The sequence below is a fragment of the Chroicocephalus ridibundus genome, chromosome 6 (genome assembly GCF_963924245.1).
Source record: "Chroicocephalus ridibundus chromosome 6, bChrRid1.1, whole genome shotgun sequence".
In the NCBI taxonomy this organism is placed as follows: Eukaryota; Metazoa; Chordata; class Aves; order Charadriiformes; family Laridae; genus Chroicocephalus; species Chroicocephalus ridibundus.
Window position 1 is genome coordinate 32,554,671 of NC_086289.1, and position 17,631 is coordinate 32,572,301.

The 17,631-nt window shown below is 36.3% G+C and overlaps 1 protein-coding gene across 8 annotated transcripts in view; it reads right to left on the minus strand.

Moving 5' to 3' along the window:
• Nucleotides 1–723: 723 nt before the first annotated feature.
• Nucleotides 724–17,631, minus strand: part of CCSER2 (coiled-coil serine rich protein 2) — a 76,626-nt gene continuing 59,718 nt past the window's right edge. For 3 of the 8 annotated variants that reach the window (XM_063337712.1, XM_063337709.1, XM_063337708.1), the window contains 2 exons: nt 14,421–14,505; nt 5,735–5,974 (listed from right to left, as the gene is read on the minus strand). In XM_063337712.1, coding sequence (XP_063193782.1) covers nt 5,880–5,974; nt 14,421–14,505 — 180 coding nt within the window. In that variant the 3' untranslated portion in view covers nt 5,735–5,879. Of the gene's footprint in view, nt 5,975–9,780; nt 9,821–14,420; nt 14,506–17,631 lie in introns of all 8 variants that reach the window. The other 5 variants (XM_063337706.1, XM_063337704.1, XM_063337705.1 and 2 more) reach the window with 2 other exon arrangements.

Below are 17,631 nucleotides of genomic sequence, written 5' to 3' on the forward strand. Positions count from 1 at the left end.
CCCCAAAACCTGTGAAAGTCTTCAAAGATCATCTTGAAGCTCAAAATAAAACCTAGGGTTAAGGATTACAAGCTTCTATCCGTAATATTTTTTAAGTGTTCTAACTTCAAACTGCAGGATTCTCCCTTTACCCATCCCCAAATTTTGATTAAAATTTCAAACTTGAACTTCCATCTACTGAAACAGGTCGGATGAAATTAGTGGAGCAGATTCCCCTTTTTCTCAAGGATAATAAACCATTCAAACCATGGGCAAATTACTAATACATAATTAGGAGCTATTTACGACTGTTTACATGTATGCATACATTATATTGATCTGGACTCCTGTGGGGGACTAACTTTCTCAAAGTAATCTCTTACAATAATAATTTTTAACTAGTCAATTACATAAGAAAACTATGAAACACTCTTCTCTCCTCAACTCTGCGTTAGAGGTGAGATAACATACCTTTAAAAACTTGCCACACCAGTCCTTGTTCATCTGTAAACAATACAATAAAACTCTTAGCTTTTCTATGCCTCTTTTTTCCCCCCTTTTCTTTTTCTTGAATAAAGAAACCTCATGCTAAAAGCCTGCAAGTCTGTTGGAGAAAGACAATTCAATGAGAAAACACTGTAAGGATAAGCATAATCTTTCCTTCCCCCACAATTTCTTGTCTAAAGTCCTATAATTCTGCACAATGACTTCACATACATGAAGTGAACAGTCAGGAGAAATAGATACTTATTAGAATTTTATTTTTATTCACTAGAGCAACATTGAGGAAAGAGTTTTTACATACAGGTTTTTAAATCAACTTTACAAGCAAATTCCAATATACAGTATTTACTCCGGCCTGGGTTAAAAAACAAAAACAACAAAGCAGATAGTAAGGGTACCTCTTGTTTTAGCTAGTATTGAATTTAAGATTTCACTGACACTGGAATTATACTGTTTTTATTGTGGTGCTTTTACAATTAAGTAGGCAGTGAGCAGCTTTACCACAACAGTGACTGAATTTCCTTGATAGCATAGTTGTAAGATTACTATACTGAGACCTACCACCAGGATCATGTATTAAGTCCACTCTGCTCAGAAAAAGCCACTATAACGAGATAAGGAATAGTTACGGAAACCCAATTCAAGAACAGATTTCCATTTGCATGGCGAGAAAATGTCCATATTAAGAGGATTATGTGCTGTGCAAAACCAGAAATACTTCCCCCCCAACATGCAACCTACCCGAGTATGACACTTTAGAATGTGCATATGGTTGTGACATGCAAACAAAGTAAATCACACAAATGGTATTCAGTTTTCTAGCATCATTACAACAAATCAGCCTTTAGATCAAAGATGAAATAAATTTTACTGACCTATGATGCAGTCTAGTTGCTGTGTCTAGTCTCACTGCTATGCGACAAAGTTGAGGAACCCATTTTTTGGGATTTGTATGAAAAATTCAGGACTGTTTTGGATTTTCAGGGCCTTTGATAATTGCCAGAAAGTCTAAGAGATAATATTGCACTTCTTTTCTCAAACAAAAACATACGCTGGGAACATTATTCTTTAAGGGCTATGCTAGTCCTAGGGAAGTTTTGCCATTGGCCTTGATTGGCAGTAGGAAGCACAAGCTTCAGGGATGGGGAAAGTAATAATCTGGCTGCATCATCAGCGTTAAAATTCCACGGTTAAATTAAAGTCATTGCACAACAGAAACTCAGTACACTATATGAATATTTTTAAACATGCTAGAGTGCATATTGATTCTGTGAAAGTGATGTGAAGATACCTTGGAAACAGCAACACTAGCAGGGAAATTAGTTTCAAACAAAAGCCACACACAGCAGGAGGCATCTAGATTATTTTAGGCACAACTCCAAGCAATAAAGCTCATTTAAAGTGCAATTCTCTTTTTTTCTTTTGTGTTTATTCACTTGTTAAAACACGTAATTGCCTCTGTACACACACACTGAACAGTAGTTTAATACTTTCGTGAATATTGCACAAAAGAACAAGCAATCAAAAACAAACAAAAAAAATAGCAAGAAACCAGTTTTAGAAACCTAAAAAAAACCAAACCCTGAAGATATCAAATCCTTTAATTTATGTATTTAGGATAATCTGCACCAATACTGATATATCTGCACCTTCCATAAGGTAGATGCATTACCCGAAAATACTTACTTAATCCCATTTGACAAGCTCTACACAGTGCCCTCTTATCCATCTCCCCCCAACCCTTGTCCTTTGCTGAAGTGAAGCTTCAAGCTTCACGTCACTCCTTCTCTTCCAGTTGCCCATCTACTGACAGGCTTTGTTCATACTCTGGACTTACTATACATGCAACAGAGCCTTCCCTGGTAAAGTCTGAAGAGCCAAAAGATGTAGTTGTCTTTAGAGGGATGCGAGGTTAGCAGCTGAATACAAATACAATTCAGGTTAGCATCTGTCTCATCCGTCATCAAATCCTGCTGTTTCCAGCTGGATGTCTCACTAATCTGTCAGAACAAAATGGGGAAATGCTATAACAAAGAATATAATCTATTTATAATCCTTTAACACAGGAAAAAAATGCTACAGAATAATAGATTTTTGTTCTTCCGGAAAAAAATAGTATTAAGAACTTTTTTTTTTTAAATGAAAACCCTGATGATCTCTTTGCTTCTTTCCTTAATTTTCAGTAAAGGTGCAGATAGATAGATATCTATACTTTTAAATGTAAACATAAAAATTTTAACATCACTCAATCAGGCTGGTGATAGCTCCAGAATAAGAAGCAATAGAACTCATGGTGAAATATCTCTGTCAATAGCATTAAGTGAAAAATAATTTTTTTACACAAAATTATACAACTAAAATAAAATCAGCTCCTCTTCAAGGAAAGTAAACTTAAAAAAACCACCTTTGATAGAAATCTATATGGACCGGAAAACAAACCAGGAATCTGATCATTCCCTCAGCAGTTTTTAAACTCCTGAGAAACACAGTTAGCTGCCAGGAGCTAGTTTTGGGGAAAGAAAAAGTCAGTTTTATTTTCTTATCAAGAGTAAATGCTTACACTGAAGGCTGTCTAATTCAATGCTTTTCAAGGAAAGAAAGATTTTTTCCTGGAGAATAATTGTTACAGTGATCTTGAATCGTAGCTATTTTGATCCTATATCAACTGTAACAATTAATGTTACCCTTGTTACTTCTTGCTTACATTATCTTTGCCCCAGTTAACAGGAAGTCCTGCAGGTCTCCTATTTCAGGTTGATATACGCAGTTCTGAAATAGAACCTCCCCCCTACCCATTTCACCCCCCAACCTTTTCATTTTTCCACTTCAATGTCAGCTAAAAGAATTTAGTGCGACAAATCCAAAAACTTTCTTGGACATTATTTATGTACTGAAAAATTCAGGTGAGACTACTATATATTTTATTTCCTTCTCCCATCCAACCAAGGTATCCATCAGGATACCCCTAGTTAAAGGGCTTACAATACAAACCTTGATTATTGAACTTAATTATGAAATGTCTATACCTATTCACTTTAATTCTCTCAAGGAAAATACTATAATATGTCAACGTCCTATAGCCAGAGCCTAGAACAAACTACTACTACATTTCGTTTTACTGACATATGCTGTTCAGGAACAGATTTTGAGCAAAGTAATTGTACCAGCCCTTTGCTGCTGATTTTGAAACCAATTCAAGAACAGAAAAAAACCAAACCCAAGTAGTAACATCCAAGAGACAGTGATAGGAAACAAGGGAAGAACTGGAGACAGGACATACTAAGTTTTTGGAAAGCTTCACTGGATATGTATACATTTAACTCACAGCACATGTCATGGTCCCATAGTTGCACCATGATGGGCCTATATTTCCAGACCACTTTCAGAAAAAATACTTCTCCTAGAGAGCAGAAAAATGTTTGTTTTTGTTTTTTTTTCTTTATTTCCCCAAAAAGCTCCTTCCCAGTTATCATGCACTTCTTTAGAAATTACACCCAAAAAAAATTACAAAAAACCCAAAACCAAAATACACATCTCTGAAAAACTCTTTAAGAGTACCAGCTCTGGATTAGGACATAATAGGATTGCTCAAAGCAAATAAGTGGGGTTAATTAATTATTTTTTTTTTTTTTTAAAAATAGTTGCTTTTTAATACAAGCTTTATTCTGTAAAATAGTTTCAAATCCTTACACATATGGCAAAGTTTGTGCAAAATTTCAAGTCAGGTACTTCAGAGTCTTTCAATATTAAACAGAAATCAATAAATACAAGTAGTACAATAAAAGTTAAAAACTATTAATTAAAATGCATGTTGTGCAACGTCAACATAGGTGTTATGGACCCCTTATTCCCAGAGGCTCCCTACTTACCAATTCATAAGAGCCTGTATTGGAAGGTTTTGCACAAGTATCCTTAGCACTGCATTTCAAGAATCTACCTGGTAATGTGTCTATTCAACACAATAAAAACATACCACAATCTTAACAAATGATGACGTTTAAGAGAGAAGAGTCAATTCACCCTGTGAAATCTGCTTATTGTCTGTGAACAGTGAGAATGGGATAAATAAAGAACAGAGCAACTTCAGATTACAGCAAAACAAAACAAACACAACCCACCCAACCCATCAGATTAAATAACATTAAATATGTCAGTCTTGAGATAATGATAAATACAAGGATTTTTGCATAGGCCTCTGGAATACAGAGTCAGAATTATGGCCAGTAAAACATCTGCTAGTAAGTCTAATTTTCCACCACTTTAACCTAACGAGTACTCAGAATCAAGAAGTTAAACCGAATAGTAATTTCATTGTCTAATAGCTCAAACAGAGGTAAGAAATGATTTCTGCCATCCTGAAATATATAGTGCAGCATTGTGCTATTCGTGGTCACCACAGACTTCAGTATTTGCTTAATTACTAAGATCACTGGGTAATACAACCTTTAATACCGACCTACAATTAATGAAACACTCTCAAGAGAAGCTGCACAGCTCAAAACATGAGCCTCAGAATGTAACAGAATGGAGTATGCAAACACTAAAGAAAGATGCTATTGTTAATATTCACTCAGGATTTGCAGGCTGTAGATAGAGCAGCCTGAAAGGCAGCCAGCACACAGGAAGTGGTTTAATGTATGGCATCATTCCGTGAGATGTAGGTACGTTCTCAATGTGTCTTTGGTTTAGGGAGGCGGGAATGCCGATTAGAGGGCACACTATCCCCAGAATGCAAACCGGTATTCTGTGTTTGCATGGTTTCCTTTCTCTGTACCAGTGGCTTTGGGATGTTGCTCTTCAAACAGGTGTTTTGCGGCTCTGCAGATACTGGTGTGGATTTCTGACTGCTCGTTTGCTTAGACTTAACAAAGGACATAGTTGGCGGGCGAAGTTTAGACACTTTCTGACTCTGTTTACCCTTTAGGTTATCCTGACCAGATGTTGGCTGTAGCTGAGTCGAACTACTTGACGGTAGAAGGTCACGTTCCTTGGAAGCAGCGGAATGATTTGCAGATCGTGCGAGAACGGCCATCGTAGGAGGCACTAAAGCATTTGGGGGCTTTGCGATTCTTAAAGTCTTTGGCTGAGAAGCCTGGTTCGTGAATGAGGGTTGACCTTTCACAGCTACTTCAGTCTGCACCTCTCTAGCATCAGCTCGTGTAGAGGTCTGAAAACAGGAACGAGACGGTAATGAACCTTCTTTATTACTAGTCACCTTTCCAGGGTCTTCAGTATTTTTATTTTTCAAATTTTCCAAATATGATGCGTTTCCATCTTTTCTGTTTAACTGTATACTCGTTAAAGAGTTTACATCATTCAGGCTATTTATGAGAGAGACATTTGCAGCATTTTGATTCTGATGATTGCTATTTTCATGCAGACCATGTTTAGGATATTCACTGTGGGCCTCGATATGTGGCATTTTTATTAGTTTTCCCTGGGCGAGGTCTGTGGAACGGGGAAGGCTGCTGGAAGGCTGTAGTACTTGAGGCTGTTAAAGAGAAAAGAATAATACAATAACATATTAGGAAAAGAAAATACCAGATAATATTCTGAATCCAGTGTGCGCTGACTGGATGTTTGAAAAGGGCTGTATATCAGGTTTTCTTAAATCAAAACTTTGACAAAATAGGATGGTTCATGGGACATGTACAAATGTAACTTGTAACTTAAGTGGAAAAAATTATACCAGCACTGAAATACACAACAACATAAAGACAAAAAAGAAACCGATTAGCTTAAAGAAACATGAAAAAGGCATGGTTGATGGTTTCACCTAAATCTGCAGGACAGCATAAGAAAGGCACATGAGTACTGATTAATTCTGATTCAAGTGCTTAATGAATAAATGCAGCAGCTATCAGACGCTATCAGACTGTATCCATCTTTTAACTTCTATTCCCTGCATACTCAAGCTAACTATCTCAAACCTTTTATCAATGTTATATACTATACAGGCAGGAAAGGAGTTTAATGGACCATGTGAATTTACAGAGCATCCTCCTCACCTTACTGAGGTCAAAAAATTTGATACAGGTGTGTTGTAATGAGGTTAGTGACTAGACTCAGGTAACCGTTTCATCTTTATTTCAAATGGGCTAATAAAGAAACCATCCTCAACAAAGCAGAACAGCAGAGTACATGTGAAGCCAGAGATCATCTATCGTAGACACTGATAACCAAGGGATAAAGATAACTTAATGAAGATTTTCCATTTTATCAGAAGATATAATCTGATCATACATGTATCAGAGAAGATAACTGGCAGTACCTCTTCTGGGCCATTTCTATTTTCTCTTTGCTCTTCCCTGTAAAAAGACTTCAAAGATTAATGTATGCACTAGCTTCTCAAACACATCCTAGACCTGCAACTTCTATACAGATCTTGGAAGAATTAGTAAAAATTCCGCAATTCATGGCAAAACCCAAAACCTATACAAACTTGAACTATAGTTTTAGCAAATTTCAGGTTTGGATGATTTTCTCATTTTCTTTATAAAGGAGGGGAACTGAACTATTACAAACTAGTCTTATCCCTAGCTACTTGAATTCTTACCGACTAATAGATTGCATGTACATAGTAAACAGGCTTATGATATTTGTTTACTAGTGAAATATAGTCGGTAAAAGAGAAGCAACATTTGTCTTTAAGGGATTTGACTAAAACGTCACTCCAGTGACTCTCTTGAATTATTCACAACTTCTAAATGAGGAAGCCAATTATTTTTCTGGTCTTTTTAGTTCTTAGAATCAGCAGGAAGAACGTAATGATAGCTGTGCATGACAGAATCCTGTTATATTTCTAGGACAATAGCACGTCTCAGGATTCTTTATGCTTTTCATCTTTTCCCTGCCAGGATTACTACTGAAAACTGAATCCTCAAAATTCCTCATTGAGAAAAAAAAAAAGTAACAGTAATATCAAGGTTTCTCAATCTAATTTTGATTTACTAGCTGTTTTTGCCTTTAGAATATACTGGTTCTACCTGTAAGCAGAGGCAACATCTAAGCTGGACCAGTGACATCAGCAAGTGATAGACAGGTAAGAGCAAATGGGTTGAGCAGTCTGAATACAATTGTTTTGGAAACAGGGAGAGGAGAAAAAAAAACCCAAACACAGAAAAGCCTTCAAAATGGTGTCAAATGAGCATCAAAACATTTTTCCTTACGTGACCAAAACTAGCTTAACTTTGTGAAGCCTTCTTAACCAAGCAATCCTACAGGAAGGAAGCACTAAACACAATTAGTAATTCAATACATTAAGAGAGTTGCAGCTTAAAAAAATGAATCCTTTAGATATTTTTGTCATTTTTCAGTGTTTATGCAATGGGTTACAGAAGCCGTTATCTGTCAGCTTAGGAGCTGACAGATAGATGTTAGCCAAAGTGATTTATTGATTTGAGGCCTCACCTGCAAAAACAAAACTGAAAAAAAATGAGTGCAGAAACCAAAGGAATATATACCTGATTGCCATACAAATACTTCAGCAAATAGTCCAGATTTTCTAATCCTACCTGAATTCAAAAATTAGTACCTTTATAGCAAACAGTATTGTGTCAAATTCTAAGATGTAAAAATAATAGCCAGAAAAAGTTTTCCCCTCATCTTTGAAGGGTTTCTAAATACCCCTCTTTAAAAATGCAGATAAATATCTAATCTAAGCATTATAAATCCTAACTTTATATCAAATAATCCTAGTTAGACTAATCAGCAAAATGAAAACTTTCTAAGTTACAGAAGAATCTAAGTTTGTATGGAAAGTTGAGTAAACACAAAAACATCTGAAACAGCAAAGCAAGCTTTTGATAATGCTATTTCGAGGTCTTTTGACAAAAACTAGGTAATATTTGGGCTTTACCATTTGGACAATTTTGCATTTTTACATATAGAAATGCATGTTTTCCTCATTATCCTTCATAACCTAAAAACTTATGAGTAGCTTAATATCCAGAAAGTTAGCAATTCAAAGGTGGAAAACAGCTGCAAGTTCAAAATTATGAGGACACTAAAGCTATGGCATCATCTTTGCTATGTTGTTTTAAATATTGTACTGTTTTCTAATTTTGTATTTCTACTTAGTCAAAGTCTGTCCAATTATAACGATTACAGATTTTAATCTCTTCAAATTGCTACATGCACTAACATTCAAGATGACACTGAAAGCAGAAAAAAAACACCCCACTTGCAAAATATGCAAGTAACAGTTCACAAGGCTTCTAACACTGAAAACTGCATTATCTTCATCCACAGCTGACATCTTCGCCTTACACACAAGCTTTCCATTTACTAGGGAAGTCTTAATAAACTATGACCACGTTATTAGTCAAAAAAACAGACAGCAGAAGGACCAGTATTTGGTGAATTCCATCACAAGAAGGAGGGGGGAACAGAAAGATGAAGAAGCATTCCACCTTCTAGGAATAGTAATTTATTTCATGGAAATCTTTGAAAAAAGTTTGTCATCTGCATTGCTTTGAGTGCACTTATGATATTTCAGACCATGACTTGGTGTACATGGTCATGCCAACCAGACTTCTGTTTTTGTCCCATAAACAAAATTCAGGTGGATAAATGCCTACATACCTTTGGGATGCCCCTAAAATATGAAGTTGGACTTTAAAATACCTCTAATACAATGTAACTGTAGACAGAATTAGTCCTCCCCAGAATGAAAGTATATTAGACAAAATGCTTTGTGCTCTTGTTTGCACAACAAACAGACAAGAGTTTTCTGTACCAGGAAGAGCTCAACAACTTCAAACGCTTGCATGTATTGGTGCACCAATCAAAATTAATGTGGCTCCCTGCCACATTAGCTTAAGATATTTTCCCTTGTTTCTCTCAAGTAAATCTGGCTGTTACATCACCCAAAGAAAAATGACAACATCTCCACAAAGGGGATTGTCATTACTCAACAGTTATTGAGCCACTGAGATTGCATTAGCTCTGTGTTGGAAGACTGAGACGAGTATGTTATACTGATAAAGTTAAATCAGTGTGGTCATGACAGTAGTAGTCATTGCAATATCACTACTTTAAAATTCCCTTCAGGTTTGCTTTGGTTCTTCTCTATCTCTAACCTCAATCCCCATCTTGATCACCTATATCATACTTCTGTAGAATGAAAGAAAGACATTTTCTCCCTGCAGTATTTTGAGGAACGAGGGAAGTGAAGCAATGAGAAATCCGAGAACTGCATGCACATCTCCGATAGACATGCATCATGCATAGGGCGAGAAAACCAAGAGTGAAAATGCGTGAGGGGGAGATGGGAAGAAATCTGAAGTTGTACTGTACCACGCTTTATCACAGAAGTAATGGACTAACTTCTCAACTCCTTGCCAATGGCATAATGGGAAAGCAGAGACAAGAAAAAGACAAGGACAATGATGTCAGAGGACTAAGACAAAACAATGAGCAATTGCCGTGACAGAACTGCAACTTTTCACCATTTAAATTGCAATTACCATGTCCCCCATTCATTTTTAATCCACCTTCCAGAAACAAAGGTAGCAACAGCGTTTAAGTAATGCAGTACAAATAATAGTTATAACAAGACCTGCACAGAATACGTTTGCCCTTCTAACTTCAAGTCTTTTAACACAGTTCAACTCTTGCTCTTCAAATACTGTTTAGAGCTGTAATGACAATTTGTGCGTGATTACAACTCTAGACATTAAAAATATTTGTATCCATGCACATATATGTTAGATACCTAACAATGAACAACAATGTCATAAGATACACTTGCATTACATATGTTGCCCATACTGTTTAGTAATCCATCTTCCTAGCAACTCGCTCACGAGCCAAAGAGACTCCAAACTACCATGGGTTCTTTTTCGGGGGGTGGGGGTGGAGGGAAGGGACACAAACCGTGCTATGTGAGGTTTTCATTTTCTGATCAGTTTTGACAACCCTTATCTCACTGCCTTGGCACAGGATAAGCTGGCATTTCACAGGCATTCATTTGAAGACACAGCCTTGCTGAAAGGCTACACTGGAAAGTTTTCATTTTTTAGCTCTGGAAACTGTCAAGATTTCACACCTTTAATCTGTAGCATTTGCCAATACCTTCATTTCAGATGATTTTTTTTTCCTTCCTTTTAGCTAGCCATATTATACCCATATTTCAACACTGTAAAATAGGATTCCACAGTATGGAGTATGACTTCAAATAATGAAAAAAAAAACCAACCCTGATTTTTTTATTTTTTTTAAAACCACCATTCACCACAGCGTGGAGGTAGTAAAATAACTGGTAATGTGGCATAGCGTTATGTTTTTCTGCATAGTCTATATAGAAACCCCAACTTAAAGAAAAATACTGTCTCATAGAAAAGTTACTGAAAGTAATATATAAGTACATCAAAGCAGGCATTTCATTCATAAATACAGATACATGTGTAACAAACAGAAAAATACGGCCACATGTAAAAGTTTTGCTTGCAAATATATACTTAGGTACAAGAGACATTTCTCTTGTAGTCCAATCTGCAACTACCCAACTTGGGAGAATGGAATTTTTCCTAAAAGACACTTCTTCATATAGCTGAACACTCATTTCTCAGAGCAAAAATAAATACCTATAAAGAACAGTAATGTAATGATTCCAGGACATTTTTAATAATTTGTCACTCTCTTAACATGAATCAGAGAACTTCCAAGATAATATTTTGAAGCAACTTTGTTCTGCTAACACCAACACTTTTTACACCCTACAAAGACACTGAATTGGTCAATAAAGGTTTGGAAACCTTTCATGGTGTTAAGCAACGTACCCTTGTTTAAAAAAAAAAAAAAACACAACACAAAAACATGAAAAAGGAAAGCCTGGACCTGGTTTATAGTCAATGTGCATACAGCAGCTTTTGTGCTAGTGATAAAAAGCTATGTGTCACCTGCTAGAATTGCTTACATTACCTTTATTTGTAATGCTTACATAGAAAAAGTCTATTTACTATTTCTGTGAAGTGCACAGTAAGCAAAGATGTAAACAACTGCAAAGCTTGAGTAACCAAGCAGTTTTCATCTGCATTTGTGTGGAGAAGCACTTGGGGCTAGGAGCCTAGACAAAGTGGGATAATATTCTTGTATTACAAGAGTTCATAACTGGTTCACCAACAATGTGCATTCTAAATACTGTGTTTCTAGAGCTGCATCATTAAAGCTCCAGAATACAAACGCAAACGTTTTAAGAAAGCTATGTCATCAAATTATATCCTATAACCAATAGAAAAATAAAGGACCATTACATAAAAGCTGAGTTCAAAACACATATGGGAGTTACAGGAATAAAAAACATACAATTTTGTTCATAAGATGACAAAAGTCAATGCACTATTACGAAAGTGTTTATGAAATACGAAATGCTGAATTGTTTCTAAGGCTGTTGAAACAACATAAAGTTAATAAAGGTGAAAGTATTAAAAATTAATTCTCATTAAAAGTGCAAAATATACACCCAATTCTAAAGTGTGTTAAAGAGCAAGGATATGGTAAGTTCATAGGGCGAGTTAAGCATTAGGTATGCTAACAGCATAACTAGTGCTAATAGAGAACTGTAAGCATATGATAGTATTGTAATGTTGTGTAGCAGGGATGTATCTGTCCTGTACAGCAGCAGTAAAGTTATATTACAGTATATAAACAACTAAATATGAAAAGTTTATGGACTTATAGCCTCATAATCTACAGTACTTGTAAGTTATCTATGTATCAAATCAGCTAGCATCAACATAGTGAAGAAACCTGCAGTATTCACAAGCGCAGATGATATTTTGGGTTCGGGATCCAGAAGTTAGAGAAGAAGTGCTTGAATTCCAAAATCTCCAGACAGAAAACACAGGCAAACAAAGACTGAGACTACTTCACGTTCCCACCACCTTCTCTATATTATTGCAAAAGAACACTAACATTGACTTTTTAAGGCTGCTTTCTTGTTCTCAGTGGTGAAACTCAGCTCACCACTTGCCTCGAAACACCACAATTTGGCATTCTATACTAGCTCAAAAACCAGCAGACCTTAAACCACTGAACCAAGGGAAGAGGTAGTGTGGGGAAAGAAGGATGCTAGTGATAATTCCAGTACTGTTTTACTTTATGGGACTCTTCACACAACAATAAATCTGTGATTTTGGCAAGAGTGTCAGTAAAAATGTAAACCTCCTAATTTATGCTGTATTTTTATTCTCAGTATTGATCTTTTGATCAAACCTAAGACTTAAAGAAAAAGGCTAGGAACACTCAGTTAAAGGAAACGTTTATTTTCCTAAGCAATAGGTTAATTATAATTTAGGTTAATTAGTCAAGGGCCAGTTTTCATCTACTTTATTTCCTTTACCAGAAATTCCTAGAATTTAATGTATAAAATGTATACAAAAACCCCAACCTGCTTTAGTCAAAATTCGCTAGGGAATCCCTGAATAAGAAGGTGCTCGTGTTAGTGGGGCTCAAAGAACTGGTAAGAGATTAGCAAAGTTTTCTTCTTCAACCAAGCAGTCACTGTGAACGATGTGACACCAGAGGCACACATCTGGCAGCTCAGACACCATCCTCCCATTCTGACTCTCCCATCAGTCAGCCTACAAAGATGTGAGATTTATATGCTCCTCAGGTCTAAACCTGAACTTTTTAAACTCAGATTCTCTGTTGACAGGACAGCAGAATATCCGGCCTGTGCCACCGCTGGCCCTCTACCCAGAAACAGAGGACATGATGATCAGCTTTAGGGGTTCTACATTCATTACACACACATAGAATCCCACAGCAAACACCATAGGAAAATGAAGCACATCCCTCCATCGCATAGAGAAAAGCCTACGAAACAGGCTGTGCATTCCTGATGAGTTGTTTAAACGAAGATTGTCACAGAAATGCCAAGAGAGTATTTGAAACACAATGTACAAAATATTTTATAAGATTTTTTTCTTGTAATTGAAATAAATTAGGATTATTGCAATCGGAAATGTAAGCAAGCTTAGTTTTCCAAGGTGCAGCTTACTCTTCACATCCCCATTGGCCCCGAAAATCTTATTTTGTTTCATAATTTTACTTTTTCCTTTATTTCTTGTTCAAATACGCTCTTGGGCATTGCTAGGCAGTCAAACACACTGTAATCTTCAAATTACAGTACACTTTAAAAATATAACTTTAGCTTTATGAACTAGTTATATTTCTTTGAACAATTAATCTGTTTATAACGCAATACCAAAGCACAAAATAAGACTTACCATTTCTCTATGTCTACGTAAGCATACAGTTTTAAAAATCAGCAATTGTCTTTTGTTTTGCAGATCCAAGCCAAGAGAACAAATGCATCTTATAACAGCCCACACTGTAGCTAGCACATAAGGAATGTTAACAAGTCATGCAAGTTTTGCAACAGCCACTTCAATGTATTAGAAGCCTTTTTACAACAAATACTAAGAGGGGGGAAAAAAAAAATTAGTTTCAGGGAAGCCATTCTGAAAAGTTAAAAAAAACTTTTCGTGAGAGGCAATGAAAACAACACTTTCTCACCAACATTTTTTATGTACATCCACAATGTATTTAAGTAAATACATCCACATATGCACACGTGCAGACTTATGAGCAAACAGAACACATACACAAACAGGGTAGTGTATTACAGCCATGAAAAAGAAAGGGAAAATGTGGCAAGCAAGATTTATGTTAAGACAAGACTGGAAACAAGGGCCTACTCAGGTTTGCCTGAAGAACTGCTGAAGTAAATCAGCTTTTAATGACTATTATAAAGCTATAAGTTGTAGCTGCTTATACGCTGGCTGAAAGAAGCATTTTGGTTAGCCACAGACTATTGTGGATGCCTGTAAATCTGCCTGAGGAAGGAGGATACTACGAGATGAACAGTGCGTGCAAAGGGGAAGCTTCTACTGGAACACGGTGAGGGAGATGAGTGAGAGGTACAGACTCACTCTGTCTGCGGTGCGGTGGAACAGTCCGAGGGATGCCCTGGAATGAGCCCTGCCAGGGAGAGAAGGAGGGAGCAGAATACCCACCCTGTGCAGAAAGAGAGAGGGGGAGAAGTATAATAAAAAAAGAGAACAGGGAAAAACAAGACACCAAAAAGCCACACCATTCTTTTTCTTTTTTCCCCCAGAAAGGTATCATTATATTTCCCAGTTGTTCTACTTTGTAAAAGCAAACGCTACATGCTACTAAAGCCAGAGGAAAAATGACATTATGATGCCCTAAACTAATCGGAAACCTTACAAAATACCTCCATTTTTTTTCCAGATATATGTACATATTTCTGTTAAAGATGTTTTTAAGGGAAAAGTATAGGAGCTGAGCTTTTCATGTTCAAAATACATGCTAAAAATTGTATTTTTACAGCTTTCAAAAGCGTTTTTAAAATGCCTCACCAAGCAGTAAGTCGCTTAATACTAATCTACTGGAAACCACACAGCTTTCCTTTACAACAAAAAAAATTCTAATGCATAGAAACAGATTTTCTAGTATATCCTGGTGCTTTAGAGTCCATTGCACTCATATTTTGATAGTATTATTAAATCTGAAAGAGGAGAGGTGCGTATGTGTTTTCCTTGCACTTTGCTCTTGGAGCTTAAGCCTTGCATTACAGGATCAGAGGACTGTGCATGTCAAAGCCATGCAAGGTTTGCCTCTCTGATGTTTCCCATCACCACAGAAGTCACACATTCTGGTTGCTGCACTCTCAAAACAAGGAAGTAATTTTATGCAGTCTGTCATTTTCTCCATACCCTTACCTTTGTAAGAAATCTGTCCAAGCTGGAACTGCCCTCTTAAATGAGATATTCTTAATTTCCTATGTCGGCAAGACGAGTTCAAATCTTTACAACTCCTTTACATTTAGCAGCTGAAAACTTCTCGGTTTATGAGTTCTGGAATATTAGTGCTACCAGTAATGATTGCCATTGCCTCCTGGCTACCAGTAACCAGCAGATGTCAAGAACAACCAGTTGTAGCTACTCTTTCAGACAGCAGGCACAACATATCTGAACAAACATCCGTATCAAAGAAAACAGGAACACAGTTTGCCCCTTCTCTCTAGTTTCTCCGCTGGCATATCTGCTGCAGATCATAATGCCAGAGCTGGACAAACAATTAAGTAATACTTTATTTCCATGCTTCTTCTAAAAGGATGTTAAGCATCACACTATTTCTATAAAGAAATATTTTGCTTTTATTTATCCTCGCAGAATTTTAAACACTTCCCTGACATTCCAGTTATTCTAGTCAGATTTTATCCACCACTATTCCAAGTTTCAGTGCTGCTAACATGTAACTTAACACATGCATTTAGTCGTCTTCGAATTTCCTAGCCAGAATATTTTAAAACTAGAACAAGAGATAAAGAAAAAAAACCTGACAAGACTACTTCTTCCTCTTCAGAAGCTGAGATAAAAGAATTATTGGAGCAAAATCCAAGGAAAAAAAATGAAAGAAGTTCTCTAATCTGATTATCTCTAGATGGAGGTATTGATTACCTAACATGTTCTTACAGTCTTCCATCAGTAGTCATTAACGTCAACACAATTTGTAGACTGCTGCGTGAAAGAAGTACTAGCTTCAGCCAAGTAGCGTGACAAAATAATGTAATATGTTGCATCAGCTGAATAGGTATTAAATACAGAAATATTCCTGGGAACAAGATTAATCAATCAATGAGTGATGAGCCATTAACAAAAGCTTTGTATTTTCACAGCACGGTATAAAAGAACACTTCATTTTTCAGGCTTGTTCACATTTCATCCTAAATTGTATGGAACAACAACAACAACAAAAAATTCTTTCAATTTTCTAAACATAACTGAATCTCCAGATAGTAAAAAGCACAGTATCATCAGGCATAGGTCTCATCTTGTAGAGACTTGTTTGAGCTGGCAATGGGCTTTTTCCAGACGACTTTGAAATTTTTAATGCATTAAATGAAGAAGGGAGGTGAGAATTTTATATCCTCTCCCTTCCTCTCTCTCAAAAGAGAGATTAAGGCAAATACAAGCCAGCTGAGCTACATAACAATTACGGTACTATTGTAAAAGCAAAGATATATTTAGATGTCTTGATACATTGCAGTAATTCTAAAGCATCCATATTAGCACTTCAAAGCACAGCACTAAGTACAGTCTTCACAATAATTCTTCGTGGTATTTAATCATTAGTCTGCCAGGGTAAATGAAGAAAGTGCAAATAACTTCCTCAGTGTTTTGCCCACTAAACTGAACTGCTCTGCTGGCACTGTTCAGCCCCCTTCTCCCAAATGCTGGAGAACATTCTATAGTCCGAAAAGAACTAGCTTTTCCTCTGACAGCAGCCTTGAGAGTTTACAGTACTCCACACAGGCAAATCTCAAATAAGTTTCGTATTTCTTATTTATGAAAAAATCATAACAAGCATTGTTTAATTGTTCATCAAATAAAGAAATTAAAATTAACATCAATTGAACCAAATTAGGACCAGGAAATTCAGCACTGGGAATTTACTAAGATGGGTATTATGAATTAAACTGATTTTACACGTGATAACGGTTGTACTGATCCCATACATATATCACATTAAGAGATAAGTATCTGCAAATAAGCCTGGCTTATGAAAAGATGGATTTTCTTTTAACAGTATTTTACAAAACTCTAGTAAATTTACAAAGCTTTCTCCTTTAAACAAAACAAGCACTCACATTCAACCCCTTCTATTAGTCAAATGTGTGCTGAGGTTCCCAAGAAATCCAAAGAATAGGAAAAAAGAAACACACGCTAATAAGCACATCTCCTCAGACATGGTACATAATATACAGAAAATGTGTGAGTTTCCCACTAAATACAGGGGAGAAGAAAAACCTGAATCACAATTTATTTTATGCTTGGTTATTAAAAAGTCTATAAAAATCATAAGCAAACAATGCTAGAATTTAAAGATAAGAACGTGACTTACCTCAGCTTCTATTAAAAAACCCCAAACGTTTGATAGAATTCTTCTGGGTTCTGAAGCCTAAGTCTGATGCAAGTCCTTCCACTTGCACTTTGATGTTAGACAACAGCCAGAACAGTTCCTCCCCCTGGCTGTTATGTGCATCTGGCCACTAAACTTAAATCCCATTCCTTTCATTTCCCTGATACCGGAATTGTGAAATAGCAAGAGCATCCC